At 45.2% G+C, this 15,580-nt stretch overlaps 1 protein-coding gene across 1 annotated transcript in view; it reads right to left on the bottom strand.

Moving 5' to 3' along the window:
- The window catches only part of dpep2 (dipeptidase 2), a 94,264-nt gene extending 82,147 nt beyond the window's left edge, over positions 1–12,117 (bottom strand). The window contains exons 1-2 of the mRNA XM_085991374.1: positions 11,900–12,117; positions 10,855–10,981 (exon numbers count right to left, since the gene is read on the bottom strand). Of these exons, the coding sequence (XP_085847500.1) occupies positions 10,855–10,981; positions 11,900–12,033 (261 nt within the window). The 5' untranslated portion in view covers positions 12,034–12,117. The remainder of the gene's footprint in view (positions 1–10,854; positions 10,982–11,899) is intronic.
- Between the last annotated feature and the right edge of the window lie 3,463 nt (positions 12,118–15,580).

Genomic DNA, 15,580 nt, shown 5'->3' with positions numbered 1-15,580 from the left:
TCCTAGAAAAGCAGTTGAAGCTGAGTTGACTGGTTGACTTAAATAGGAGATGAATAAATATCTAACTATTTACGTGCGCTTGCTCTAACCAAGTATACTGTATTCGCTGCTCACAGTGTGGTCTTCTCTACACTGTGGAAACCGAACACAGATTAGGTGGCTGCTTTGCCAAATACTTTGGTCCTGTCTACAAGTGTGACACTGAGCAACCTGAGGCTCCCCACTTTCACTCTCCCTTCCATTCCCACTCTGACCTCTACATCATTGGCCTCGTACATCGTTCCAACTAAGCTCAATGAAAACTTCAAGAAAAATATCTGTGGGTAGAGTTTCTGTTTTGGGCCCAATCAGGAAATTACTCCCAAAATGTGCTGAAAATTGCACTGGTTAGGTTACAGTTTAATTTTCAGGATTTAAAAAATCATTTGCATAATCACAAACGTAAAATCTTCCATGAACCAGTGCAGTCGGGCAGCTTACTAGAACGTAATCGTTTTTTTCTTTCCATTAAAAAGTATTCATTGATGTATAGAAGAGAGGTAACCTGGTGCAGTTTTATTAATACAGCTAAAAATGGCTTTATCACAGAAAGTAAGTATTTTTTAAAAAGAGTTCAGTCCTCCACCTATGAGTAACCTGATTAAAATCACTGAAAATTACCTAAAAAAAAATACTGAACCATTTACTACTTTCATGGATGTGCACTAGTCAGTTTCTGAGTAAATTAAATATTTTTGATATGAAAAAACTTTAAAAATATGCTTATTAGTGCCTGTGCGCCTACGAAAATTAGCGCAATTTGAAGAGCGTTCCAAAACGGTGCAATCGGCAGAATCCTGACCTGGAGGCATAGCCAGTTTTGTGGGCAGAGCCTTATCTGGCAAAATGAATCTTAAACCAGCGTAAAAGATCGGGAATTTTAAACTTAAGTGAGTTACACCCACGGGTTTTCCGCGAAGTTTTTCGGCTGATTCTGCCCGGATTGCGCTGATGCCACTGGCCTAAACGAGTAGAAACTCTACCCCCCAGATCTTTTCCTGGGGACGCTGCAATTCTCTGAGCATTTCCTTCAGTAACATCAGACTTTAGTTATATTGTCATTTCTTACTTGTTTTAATCACTTGACCATTTTCTCCATCTCTCCCACTTTGTTTCATTTTCCCAAGCCTCCTACTTCCTTGTCTATTTAAATTCCCTTTTGTAACATCTCAATATTGGTATCTATAACGTAAATGAGATGATCTGTTACATCATTCCACTCATGCTTCTTCTGATTTATTTTTCTGATTGTATTTTCTATGCCTGTTCACCTCTTCTGAAAGGTGCCCACCCAAACAATAACCTTGTTTGTTGTTTTCACAGATGCTGACTGAACTGCCATCTGTTTCCAACATTTTCTGTTGTTTGTTTTGGGTAAATATCTGGTTGGAAGCATGATCAGTGGTTATAGGCATAAGTATAGGCTGAGATGATTAAACACTCCATGGGCACAATAGACCTTGTGCTATCAGACAGAGGAGGAATGTCTAGATTAAATTGTGGAGATGTGAGGATGGATGAACATTTAGGTGTTTTGCTAATTATCTTTGGGAATCGGGAAGTTTTAATGCTAAACTTTCCCTCGGGAGATTAAGTAGATTGGGAGATTGTACATACGTCTGGGTAGCTTGATGGACTGAGTTGCCATTTCTCATCCCAAACTTTCTTATATAAAAGCTCTGACAAACATTTTTTCTCCTTTCTTTTCCTGCCGTGTTTCTCCATCCTCCCCCACTTCTCCTGAAGGTGTTGATTCTTTGTTGGGGTATAGTTCCACATACTCTGGTCAACCTTCAGTATTTCACCCAAGTGCCCATTCTTCATGTCCAAGTCTAGACAATTGGGGTTGGCAGGCTGTGTTCCAGACACTGCAGCCGAGCGCCCAATCCTTTTCTTGTCCAACTCCTACACAAATGGACTTCAGCTCAGGTTCGACGTAGCAAGCAGTAGTGAGGACCCTGGCTAATTTTCTCTTGTCAAACCCAGGGGGACTGAGGCAGTTGGAGCACACCTACTGCCATAGATCGTAGAGATCAGCTAATTGAACTCAAACCTGGACTTTCTGCTTTTATGGCAATTGGTTAAACTTACTAAGCCACGGGGGAGGGGGGGGAAGTCATCTGACATTATGGAAGACACGTGATTGCACAGACAGAAGCAGAGTTTTAGTGACTTATCTTTCAAGTCTTACCAAAATTGGAGTACTGCTTTTAAATATAAAATATAGATTGTTCACCCCTATTTTTATGTTTCTGTTGCTGCTGTAGTGTATGTAACCATTCCACCTTTAAGAGAACTATTTTAAGGGTTGCACTACTTTATCTTGGCTGCTGTATACTGTAATACCGGTGGTGACCACACCGGTATATAAGTGCTGTGTAATGATTTATTGGGCAGTTCCGCCCTGACCTTCGACTAGTAAAGACCTGTTAAAATTTACTCTTGTGGTCTGTGTAATAATTCTCATTATAACACACAGACTTAACAGTGGCGACGAGTACGATCTTACCCTGCGGCAGAGATACATCCAAGGCAGTTTAACGGGCGTCGAGAAGAGGCATCCGCCCTCATCATTCTGCTGAGAGAAGACTCGGGTCTGCAGAGCAAAGGAAGAATTCTGACACGAAGCCTTCCATCAGCAACAGGCAGTGATCATCCCTTCTATCACGGTGGTGGGTAAGCCGATCAGCGACGAGCAGCAAGTCGGCCACGTTGGCTGTGAAATAGGGGAGGGAAGAATGGAGGATATAAGGGCGGAGAACTCAACCACGGCTGGGGAAAAGAGCCGGACAGAAGTCGGGGCCAGAGGCGCTGAGACTGGGGCAGCGTAGGGCACGGAAGCCACGGTGAATGCAAACGCAGCCGGTGTGAGAGACTGGGCTACAAGCGGGCTGGGAGACGCAACAGCGTCGAGAGAGAGCTCGACCACGACCGGTGAAAAAGGCCGGGCAGCTACCGAGGCCGCGAGGCGCAGCGACCGGGACAGCGTAAGGCGCGGGAGAAAATAAAAAAACCACGGAGAACTCAGCCGCAGCCGGGGGGGAAAGGACCGGACTGCAAGAGGGGCTGGGAGGCACGATCGCAAGGCGCGGGAGAAAATAAAAAAAACGCGGAGAACTCAGCCGCAGCCGGGGGGGAAAGGACCGGACTGCAAGAGGGGCTGGGAGGCACGATTTGAGAACCGCTGGGGAGGGCGAACGCAGCAATACGGCAACCGCCATTACAGCCAGCGGGGGAGAAAGACAAACGCGGGAAGCCGCCATTTTCGTAGGCGGGGGAAGAAGACAAGCGCGGGAAACCGCCATTTTGAAAAAAAAATAAAAGAAAAATTTCTTTTTGTTTCTCAAGAAGATTGCGAGGATGCCTAAGCGTGGTAACATCAACGATTTCGATCCCAATGTTGAAGATTGGGCCACGTATGTAGAACGCATAGAGATATATTGTAAGGCAAATAAAATATCAAATGAAGATAAAGCATTAACCTTACTAAACTCAATGGGTGCGAAGACATACGGGCTATTGAAGCATCTTCTATCACCAGCTAAACCGGCGGATCAGACTTTCGCTAATATTGTTGCTGTCCTGAAGAATCATTTGAACCCCACACCGCTGATGTTAGCGGAACGATTTAAATTTTATGCGAGAACGCAGCTGAAAGAGGAAAGCAACGCGGAGTATTTAATTGAACTGTGTAAGTTAGCGAAATACTGTCAGTTTGGGGAAAGCCTGACAGAGGCACTGAGAGACAAATTCGTGTGTGGATTGTCGAAAGAAGGAACACAAAAGCGGCTGCTTGAAGAGAATGATCTTACACTTGATAAGGCTGTCACTATTGCAGCATCGCACGAAGCCGCAGCGAGAGGCACTGTAGAAATGCAGCTGAAGGCAGCGGTACTCAGCGTAGATCAAATGGCTTTGGGTACAACGAAATGTTATCGTTGTGGAAAGACAACACACGATCAGAACCACTGCTGGTTTAAAAACCAGGAATGTAGAAAATGTGGCAAGCTTGGTCACATAGCTAAAGTATGCCGGTCAGGAAAGAAGACCAGCAACAAAAAGTCACCGCAGGAAAAGTGCAGAAAGGTACATAAGGTGGCTGAGAAGAGTTCGGATGAACAGAATTCGGATTCAGACTCCAACAGCAAGGAACTGGGTAGTCTGAGAATTCACAATGTGAGTAAGGAAGCTGACCGACAAACTATCTGGGTCACACTGCAGATAGCAGGAGTCCACGTGAAGATGGAATTGGACACCGGATCGGCGTTGACGGTCATGAATAAGCAAGATTACAAAAAGTTATTCACACATATTCCCCTACGGGATACGGAGATAGTATTGCAGACATACACGGGGCAAAGAGTATACCCCATCGGAAAGATAAAAGTCAAGGTGGTACACAAGGGCAAAGCACACCAAGGAATGGACATATATGTACTACCTGAGGGAGGTCCACCACTTCTGGGACGGGAGTGGATCAGGAAAATAAATATGGACTGGCACTCCCTAAAAGCAATAACGGTAGATTCCGGGAAAAAGAAAGATGTCAAACCTGAACGATTGTCCAGAATATTGGATGAGGGCATATGCAGCAGTGACAGTGACAAAGCAGAGAGTGAGAACTCGGTGAAGACAATCAGCTCAGACTCTGGAACTGATGATGGTAAGACCAGCCCATGTGCAAAAGACAAGTCTAAAATGGACTTGCAGACTAATGGTGGAAAAACGAAGGAGTGCATAAATGCTTCAGAAGAGAACAAAGTATCAGAACAGAATTCCACAGAACAACAACAACATAGTTTGACAGAGAATTCTGAGTCTGTCCAGTCTACAGACATGCACATTTCTGAGGAACACCGGGCTCGAACTCAACTCAATCTCAAACTACAACAGCAATTAGAGCAAATGATTCGCCGTTTTGAGCAAGAGATGAATGCAAAGAAAAAGTTCTTTGACACAGAGTGGGAGAATCTGGAAAGACAACAGAAGCAGCTGATTGAGAAAATGGAACAGGAACACACAAACCGTCTGCGCGATGAGGCCAAACGAATCAAAGCTGAGCAAGAAAGGGAATATGTCAAATTCATCGATCAGTTGAAAGCTAAGAAGAGCACCCTTTTGTGAGCAGTGTCAGCAGTAATAAGCCACTCGGAATTGGTGGCAGAGGCAAAAGCTGAAGTGAGGGAGGAAATAGAAGACAATAGAGAGGAAGCAGAAGATGATGACTCATCTGAACCATTATCACCCCTACCAGGTCACGCACGTGGTTCCTCCGAACTGAGCCAAATCAGTATGGAAGCAGAAAAACTTCCCAAGGTACTCGAGCCTTTAGAAGTCAGCAATGCTGGTTCTGAAGTTACGAAAGTTCAAGCTGTTAAGTCCAGTGAAGGACTATTAGATGAGTCACCCCAGCAACGAGAACCTACTACACCACCGAGAACTACTACACCACCGAGGCGTTATCCGGACCGAGTCAGGAGGCGCAGGAGGCGCCGCCTCAGAGACTGAATCTGTGAACTGTTTTTACATGAAGTTGTGTATATATGTTATGATGTTATGTTTAATGGGGAACATATACTGTTAAGCTAAAAAGGGAGGATTGTAGTGTATGTAACCGTTCCACCTTTAAGAGAACTATTTTAAGGGTTGCACTACTTTATCTTGGCTGCTGTATACTGTAATACCGGTGGTGACCACACCGGTATATAAGTGCTGTGTAATGATTTATTGGGCAGTTCCGCCCTGACCTTCGACTAGTAAAGACCTGTTAAAATTTACTCTTGTGGTCTGTGTAATAATTCTCATTATAACACACAGACTTAACAGCTGCACATTATTGCCTGAAAGAAGCCAGACTGGTGAATTCGAATAAATTTTCAGTGCAGGATTGTCAATCACTATTGAGCACAAAAATCTAGGTTGACATTCCAAGGCGGTACTGAGGGAGTGCTGCACTGTTGGAGGTGCCATCTTTCGGATGAGATGTTAAACCGAGGTGACGAGGTCCCATCTGCTCTCTAAGGTGGACATAAAAGATCCGATGACGCTATTTCGAAGAAGAGCAGTGGGGTTATCTCTGGTGTCCTGGCCAATACTTATTTCTCAATCAACATAACATAAACAAATTATATGGTCATTATCACATTGCTGTTTGTGGGAGCTTGATGGGCGCAAATTGGCTGCCGCATTTCCCACATTACAACAGTGACTCCACTTCAAAAGAACTTCATTGGCTGTAAAGCATTTTGGGACGTTCGGTGGTTGTAAATGACGTTATATAAATGCAAGTCTTTTTTCCTTTCTTTCCTTCTTTCTTTCTTACTTTCTTTCATTACAATAGTGACTCCACTTTAAAAGTACTTCATTGGCTGTAAATCGCATTGAGACGTCCGGTGGTTGTGAAAGGCGCTATTTAAATGCAAGTCTTTCTTTCTTTCACTATTAATAAGGCGATAAATAGGCCATTTTCCATTGAAATAGAATCTGGATCCTGTTATAATTCCCATTCACGTAAAAATCTAGATCCATTCGTAAAATATCAATACCAAGTTCTTGTTCACTCCTTATCCATATTTTTTTTAATTATTCGTTTATGGGATCTGGGCGTCACTGGCAAGGCCAGCATTTATTGCCCATCCCTAGTTGCCCTTGAGAAGGTGGTAGTGAGTCGCCATCTTGAACTGCTGCTGTCCGTGTGGTGAAGGTACTCACACAGTGCTGTTAGGGAGGGAGTTCCAGGATTTTGACCCAGCGATGATGAACGATCGGCAATATATTTCTAAGTCAGGATGGTGTGTGACTTGGAGGTGGAGGTGTTCCCATGCGTTTGCTGCCCTTGTACTTCTAGGTGGAAGAGGTCGTGGGTTTGGGAGGTGCTGCCGAAGAAGCCTTGGCGAGTTGCTGCAGTGCATCTTGTAGATGGTACACGGTGTGCCAGTGGTGGAGGGAGTGAATGTTTAAGGTGGTGAATGGGGTGCCAATCAAGCGGGCTGCTTTGTCCTGGATGGTGTCGAGCTTCTTGAGTGTTGGTGCAGCTGCACTCATCCAGGCAAGTGGAGAGATTCCATCACCCTCCTTATTTGTGCCTTGTAGATGGTGGAAAGGCTTTGGGGAGTCAGGAGGTGAAACACTCGCCACAGAATACCTAGCCTCTGACCTGCTCTTGTTGCCACAGTATTTATGTGGCTGGTCCAGTTAAGTTTCTGGTCAATGGTGGCCCCCAGGATGTTGATGGTGTGGGAATTCGGCAATGGTAATGCCATTGCATGTCAACGGGTGGTGTTTAGACTCTCGCTTGTTGGAGATAGTCATTGCCTGGCACTTCTATGGCGCGAATGTTACCTGTCACTTATCAGCCCAAGCCTGAACGTCATCCAGGTCTTGTTGCATGCGGGCATGGACTGCTTCATTATCTGAAGAACTGTGAATGGCGCTGAACACTGTGCAGTCATCAGCGAACATCCCCATTTCTGACCTTATGTTGGATGGAAGGTCATTGATGAAGCAGCTGAAGATGGTTGGGCCGAGAACACTGCCCTGAGGAACTCCTGCAGCGATGTCCTGGGGCTGTGATGATTGACCTTCAACCACCACAACCATCTTCCTTTGTGCTAGGTATGACTCCAGACAGTGCAGCGTTTTCCCCCTGATTCCCATTGACTTCAGTTTTACTAGGACTCCTTGATGCCAAACTCAGCCAAATGCTGCCTTGATGTCAAGGGCAGTCACTCTCACCTCACCTCTGGAATTCAGCTCCTTTGTGCATATTTGGACCAAGGCTGTAATGAGGTTGGGAGCTGAATGGTCTTGGCGGAACCCAAACTGGGCATCAGTGAGCAGGTTTTTGCTGAGGAAGTGCCACTTGATAGCACTGTCGGTGACACCTTCCATCACTTTGCTGATGATTGAGAGTAGACTGATGAGACGGTAATTGGCCGGGTTGCATTTGTTCTGCTTTTTGTGGACAGGACATACCTGGGCAGTTTTCCACATTGTTGGACAGATGCCAGTGTTGTAGCTGTACTGGAACAGCTTGGCTAGAGGCGCAGCTAGTTCTGGAGCACATGTCTTCAGCACAATAGCCGGAATATTGTCGGGACCCATAGCTTTTGCTGTATCCAGTCCGCTCAGCCATTTCTTGATATTACGTGGAGTGAATCGAATTGGCTGAAGACTGGCTTCTGTGATGGTGGGGACCTCGGGAGTAGGCCGATATGAATCATCCCTTTGGCACTTCTGTCTGAAGATGGTTGCAAACGCTTCAGCCTTGTCTTTTGCACTCACGTGCTGGGCTCCACCATCATTGAGGATGGAGATATTCATAGAGCCTCTTCCTCCCGTTAGTTGTTTAATGGTCCACCACCATTCACGACTGGATGCGTCAGGCTTGCAGAGCTTTGATCTGATCCATTGATTGTGGGATCGCTTAGCCCTGTCTATAGCATGCTGCTTCTGCTTTTTAGCATGCATGTGTTGCAGCTTCTCCAGGTTGGCACCTCATTTTTAGGTATGCCTGGTGCTGCTCCCGGCATGCTCTTCTACACTCCTTATTGAACCAGGGTTGGTCCCCTGGCTTGGTGGTAATGGTAGAGTGAGGGATATGCCGGGCCATGAGGTTAGAGATTGTGGTGGAATACAATTCTGCTGCTGCTGATGACCCACAGCGCCTCATGGATGCCCAGTTTTGAGCTGCTAGATCTGTTCTGAATCTATCCCATTTAGCATGGTGGTAGTGCCACACAACACGATGGAGGGTGTCCTCAGCGTGAAGACGGGACTTCATCTCCACAATGACTGTGCGGTGGTCACTGCTACCAATACTGTCATGGACAGATGCATCTTCGACAGGTAGATTGGTGAGGACGAGGCCAAGTAGGTTTTTCCCTCGTGTTGGTTCTCTCACTACCTGTCACAGGCCCAGACTGACAGTTATTTCCTTCAGGACTCGGCCAGCTCGGTCAGTAGTGGTGCTACTGAGCCACTCTTGGTGATGGACATTGAAGTCCCCCACCCAGAGTACATTCTGTGCCCTTGCTACTCTCAGTGCTTCTTTCAAGTGGTGTTCAACATGGAGGAGTACTGATTCATCAGCTGAGGGAGGGCGGTAGGTGGTAATCAGCAGGAGGTTTCCTTGCCCATGCTTGACCTGAAGCCATTAGACTTCATGGGGTCCGGAGTCAATGTTGAGGACTCCCAGGGCCACTCCTTCCCGACTGTCTACCACTGTGCCGCCACCCCTGGTGGGTCTGTCCTGCCAGTGGGCAGCACGGTGGCATAGTGGTTAGCACTGTTGCCTCACAGCGCCAGGGACCCGGGTTCAAATCCGGCCTCGGGTGACTGTCTGTGTGGAGTTTGCACATTCTCCCCGTGTTTGCGTGGGTTTCCTCCGGGTGCTCCGGTTTCCTCCCACAGTCCAAAGATGTGCGGGTTAGGTTGATTGGCCATGAAAAAAAATTGGCCCTTAGTGTTAGGGGGGATTAAATACGTGGGGTTACGGGGTTACGGGGATAGGGCTTGGGTGGGATGGCTGTCGGTGTAGGGGCCGGGTGCTAGGGTTTGGATGATCAGCCATGATCTCGTTGAATGGCGGAGCAGGCTCGAAGGGCCGAATGGCCTACTCCTGCTCCTATCTTCTATGTTTCTATGTTTCTATGACATACCCAGGGATGGTGATGGAGAAGTTTGGGACATTGGCTGAAAGGCATGATTCTGTGAGTATGACTGTGTCAGGCTGTTGTTTTACTAGTCTGTGGGACAGCTCTCCCAATTTTGGCACAAGTCCCCAGATGTTGGTGAGGAGGACTTTGCAGGGTTGACTGGGCTGGGTGTGCCGTTGCCGTGTCTGTAGCCGGTGCCGAGGTCGATGCTGGGTGGTCCGTCCGGTTTCATTCTTATTACTTTGTTTTGTAGCGGTTTGTTACAACTGAGTGACTTGCTAGGCCATTTCAGAGGGCAGTTAAGAGTCAACCACATTGCTGTGGGTCTGGAGTCACATATAGGCCAGACCAGGTAAGGACGGCAGATTTCCTTCCCTAAAGGACATCAGTGAACCAGATGGGTTTTTACAACAATCTGATAGTTTCATGGTTACCATTACTGATACTAGCTTTTTATTCCAGATTTATTTAATTAATTGAATTTAAATTCCCCAGCTGCCGTGGTGGGATTTCAACTCACATCGCTGGATCATTAGTCCAGGCCTCTGGATTACTAGCCCAGTGACATTCTTTCTTTCATTACCACTACGCTACCGTTCCCATTATATAGAAATCACCATCCAACCTCGGTATTTCTTTTCAAATTGGTGAAAAATTAAATGTGCATTACATGAATAACCTGATTACACCAACAATGCATTTACTGTACTTAGAAGCATTTCACAGTGAACTACTTTCTTGTATAATTGTAATGGAAATTCTTTTGAGAATGTAAACTGTTCTTTATTACTTTCAACTTAAGGTATCTTAACAGATAATAAAAGTTACACAATATGTTACAGAGGACGTTGTAATTTGAGCTGATAGCATAATAGAATGTGTATTATGAACAAAAATACATTAATTTGGGAACTTCAATTTAGGGGGATCAGGATGATATAGTGAGTGAGCATGCTGTCCTTTCACTTCTGAGATTCTAGACTGAAGAGCCAAGAATCTCCTTTCTCTTTCTGCTATGTATAAAGGTCCTAAGTAAAATGAGCTTAGACAGTGGCCAGCCACCTCCAAGTGGATACAAATCCACAGCACGAAACTGCCAATGATTTAGAAAGCAGCAGTAGTAAAAGGAGAGTGAAAGAAGAAAATTGAGAAAATATACCTGGGCTCCCACATTTCCTTCTTTAAGTTTGTTAATATTTGTACGCGTCTTGGTCACAGTTTTCAAATCAACTGCAGTCAGGTTGTTGTTAAAGTATCTCCTCAGCTGTAGTGCTAAATCATTGTGGCTAAGAACAATAACAAATGATTATCAGCTTATTCTAAATGCTACTTTTGGAAGCGCAATTGTCTTGATTCTACTTTACCTACATCAGTTAGTTAGATTTGGTCAATATCAGCCCCTCCAACCTAGTCTCCCATCATGGCACCCAATTGTTTCTTAAATGATTGCATGGTTTTGTCTTCCCTACTCTACCCAGAAGTCCATTTTCACGTGTTAATTATTCTTGGTTGATCTCGCCTGGTTCCATTCCTATCTATCCAGTCGTAGCCAGAGAATCACCTGCAATGGCTTCTCTTCCCACTCCCGCACCGTTACCTCTGGAGTCCCCAAAGGACTTATCCTTGGCCCTCCTCCTATTTCCCATCTACATGCTGCCCCTCAGCAACATCATCCAAAAACACAATGTCAGGTTCTACATTTACACTGACGACACCCAGCTTTACCTCACCACCACCTCTCTCAACCCCTCCACTGCCTCTGAATTGTCACACTGCTTGTCCGACATCCAGTATTGGATGAGCAGAAATTTCCTCCAACTAAATATTGGGAAAACCAAAGCTAGCTTCTTCGATCCCTGCCACAAACTCTGTTCCATTGCCACCAACTCCATCCCTTTCTTTGACCACTGTCTGAGGCTGAACCAGACCATTCGCAGCCTTGACGTCCTATTTGACTCTGAGCTGAGCTTTCGACCCCATATACTCTCCATCACCAAGAATGCCTACTTCCACCTCTGTTTACTGGTTTGAATCTATGTTCCCTATTGCCACTGCTTAATTTAACGCTATTGTGTATTTCCAACATTTTTTGTTATCGGCTTTCATTTGCTTTTCATCTCTTAATGTTTTACCCTCCTGTAAATTAACAGTCTTCTAAATAGTGAATGGTGTGTAAGGAAGTAAAGTGAATATAGAGAATATACCCATCGATTAATGGCGCAGATTTCATTATTTCTTTGGCGAATTCCATTTCTTTCTTGTCTCTTGGGGACACCAGTCTGGTAGAAACTAGTAAGAGTAGAAATAAAACTGGGTGGAGCGATGCCCAGAATTCCATCTTGGAGGAAACTTTTATCCCAGGATTGTAGAGCTGTGAACAAGTGGCATTCTCTATGACAATAAGACCCAGTCAGCTGCTAGGGAAAAAAAAACAAATGTGGATTTGTAAAGTGCCACGACTCGTTCGTTCAGTGACAAATACTGCACTGGGACTGCTGCAAATATTTTCACTTTTCTTTTTGGGTGGGTGGAAAACACCTTTTTTTCCAATAGAATTCAGCTGAGCAGTAGGTGAGAGCATGTGGGATATTCCCGCCTCATACTCCCTCAGAAGTCTGGCTTAATGAAGTCACAGTGTCCTTCAGAGAGAGAGAGAGAGAGAGAGAGGGAAAAGGAGAGATTTACATTTATATAGTGGCTTTCATGACCCAAAGCACTTTACAGCAAATAAAGTACTTTTGACGTTTAGTCACTATAATGTAGGAAACGCAACAGGAAAATTGCGCACAGCAAGGTCCCACAAACAGCAATTAAATCATGACCAGGTAATCTTTTTAGTGATACTGGTTAAGGGATAAATATTGGCCAGGACACCGGAGAGAACTCCTCTGCTTTTCTTTGAAATAGTGCCATGAGATCTTTTAGGTCCACCTGAGAAGGCAGACAGAACCTTGGTTTAACGTCTCACCCAAAGGATGGCACCTCCAACTCAGTACTGCACTGGAATGTCAGCCTGGATTGTTGTTGCCAGAGGTAGTGTTTACTGGAATATTTATCTCCCTCATGTTTACATCAGAAAATAAATGCAGTTATTAAAATTTTAATTGAACTTGAACCATGTATATAGCTGTGGGTTCCAACAGTGTGTAAGAAATAGCTGTTAGATTCAAAGATGGGGTTTTAATTCTTAGAACAGAGACTGACAACATGCAGCCGGGAACAGATAGCAGGAATGCCAGCGGGGTCGAATAACAAGCACCAAAAGACAAATAGAAGTGATAAGGGAAACTAGAATAGGATAATAGACAAAATGGAGCTGAAAAGTCATAAAATGTCCTGAAAGAAACATAAGAAAACGTTCCTCAGAAAGATAAGAGAGAGGCCTCGTCAGCCATGCAGAAATGGACAGTGAGGGATGCCTTCCCGCTTCACAATTGGATAATAGATGGGGAACAAATGATTCACACCAGGTAATCACCAGCCCACCGAAATAACTATAAATATAGACGACTGAGAGGAAATCAGGCAGTTAGGGGCAAAGACTTCCCCGAGGTGGCTACGGCCTAACACCTTGGTCAAGTTTAGCCTCGGAGGTGGCTGACGGCCTAACACCTCCAACAACCGTCCATCCAATGTATCGTTCCGTTCTAGGGCCGTAGATCGCCCTCATCTGTCATGGGTTGTATGTCTACTGTATCTATTTCAATCGCATGTAGTAATATCTGATTATGCTTTAAACTGTAGCTCTTTAATAAAATGCCTTACAACTCCTAAGACTCTTTGGGTAATCTGTGTGTGACCTGTGATCTAAATCTTACAATGGTGTCAGAAGTGGGATCACAGAGTTGGGAGTTGTAAGGTTCCGAAATAAAAACAGAAAATGCTGCAAATACTCAGCAGGTTAGACAGCATCTGTAGAGAGAGAAACAGAGTTAACATTTCAGGTCATTGACCCTTCGTCAGAACTGGAAAAAGTTGGAGATGTAACAGATTTTTAAGCAAGTGTAGGGGCAGGGAGAGCGGGGAGGGGAGGAAAGAACAAAAGGGAAGGTCTGTGATAGGATGGAAGGCAGGAGAGATTACGAGATAAAAGGGATGATGGTGCAAGGCAAAAGGAGATGGTAATGGGACAAGTTAAGAAACAAAAGATGACTCTAGATGAAGTGTAAATGACAATGGCAGAATGAAAGACAGCTGCCATGTGAAAGAGAGAAAAAAATGTTAGGGGCAGAGGTTATGGTCTGAAATTGTTGAACTCGATGTTGAGTCCAGAAGGTTGTAAAGTGCCTAATCGAAAGATGAGGTGCTGTTCCTCGAGCTTACATTGAGCTTCATTGGAACAGTGTAAGAGGCCGAGGACGGAGAGGTCAGAGTGCGAGTGGAGCGGAGAATTAAAGTGACAGGGAACCGGAAGCTCGGGGTCACCCTTACGGACTGAATGCAGGTGTTCCTCAAAGCGGTCACCCAATCTGCATTTGGTCTCCCCAATGCAGAGGAGACCGCATCGTGAGCAGCGAATACAGTATATTAAATTGCAAGAAGTACAAGTAAATCGCTGTTTCACCTGGAAGGAGTGTTTGGGGCCCTGGACAGTGGGAAGGGAGGAGGTAAAAGGACAGATGTTTCATCTCCTGCGCTTGCATGGGAAGGCGCCGGGCAAAGGGGAAGGGGTGTTGGGGGTGATAGAGGAGTGGACCAGGGTATCACGGAGGGAGTGGTCCCTTTGGAATGTTAAAAGGGGAGGTGGGGGGGAAGATGTGTTTGGTGGTGGGATCACACTGGAGGTGGCGGAAATGGCGGAGGATGATCCGTTGAATGTGGAGGCTGGTGGGGTGAAAGGTGAGGACAAGGGGAACCCTATTGTGGTTCTGGGAGGAAGGGGAAGAGGTGAGAGCAGAAGTGAGGGAAATAGAACAGACACGGTCGAGGGCCGTGCCAACCACGGTAGAGGGGAATCCTCCATTGAGGAATAAGGAAGACATGTCGAAAGCACTAGTATGGAAGGTGGCATCGTCAGAGCAGAGATGGAGAAACTGGGAGAATGGAATAGAGTCCTTACAGGAAGCGGGGTAGGAGGAAGTGTAGTCCAGGTAGCTGTGGGAGTCAGTGGGCTTATAGTGAATGTTTGTCAATAGCCTATCCCCAGAGATGGAGACAGAGAAGTCGAGGAAGGTACAGCAAGAGTCAGAGATGGACCATGTGAAAGTGAGAGAGGGGTGGAAATTGGAAGCAAAGTGAATGAAATTTTCTAGTTCAGGGCAAGAGCAGGAAACGGCACCGATACAGTCATCAATGTACCAGAAAAAAAGGGGAGGAAGGTTCCAGTTGTGGGGACCGGAGGGACTTGGTCAAACGCACGTGATCATTGCTTAAACTGAGTATTTTTCTCTCTGAAAGATGGGAGCGGGAAAGAGCGTATTAAAAAGTAAAACCAGAAATAAAATGGCATTAGCATATCACCGGGAACAGTTGATAGATAACCTGAAGGAGGTGAAGCATAAAGTGCAGGAGAGGGGGGAGATAGAGAAGGAAAAAAATCTAAATTGCAGGCTAACCAATCTGAAAACTCAGCAAAGAAAGGGAAAAAAAACAGGGATTTGGAAAGCCAGGAAAAGCTGCCGAGTCGCCGATTTTAAAAAAGGAAGAAAAAAAGAGAAACTTAAAGTTTTACCGACATGGAAGTTATTAACGTCTGTGCCGAGACAAATAAAACACAAGATTTACTGAGTGAAAGAAACCATTAAAAAATGCTGTAATTTCAGTTTGTGTGAAAATGTGTGTTAAAGTGTGGAAGTTTTCCTGACTTATGAATGTTTAAGAAGTTACAGTATTCCTTTTCTCTGAAAGTCTGTCTTTAAAATAAAAAGTGTCTGTTATGTGTGTTT

Source organism: Somniosus microcephalus, chromosome 6, assembly GCF_052327205.1.
Source record: "Somniosus microcephalus isolate GS21.2 chromosome 6, FLI_Smic_1.0, whole genome shotgun sequence".
NCBI classification, from domain to species: domain Eukaryota; kingdom Metazoa; phylum Chordata; class Chondrichthyes; order Squaliformes; family Somniosidae; genus Somniosus; species Somniosus microcephalus.
This window is presented reverse-complemented; position numbering and strand designations above follow the sequence as displayed.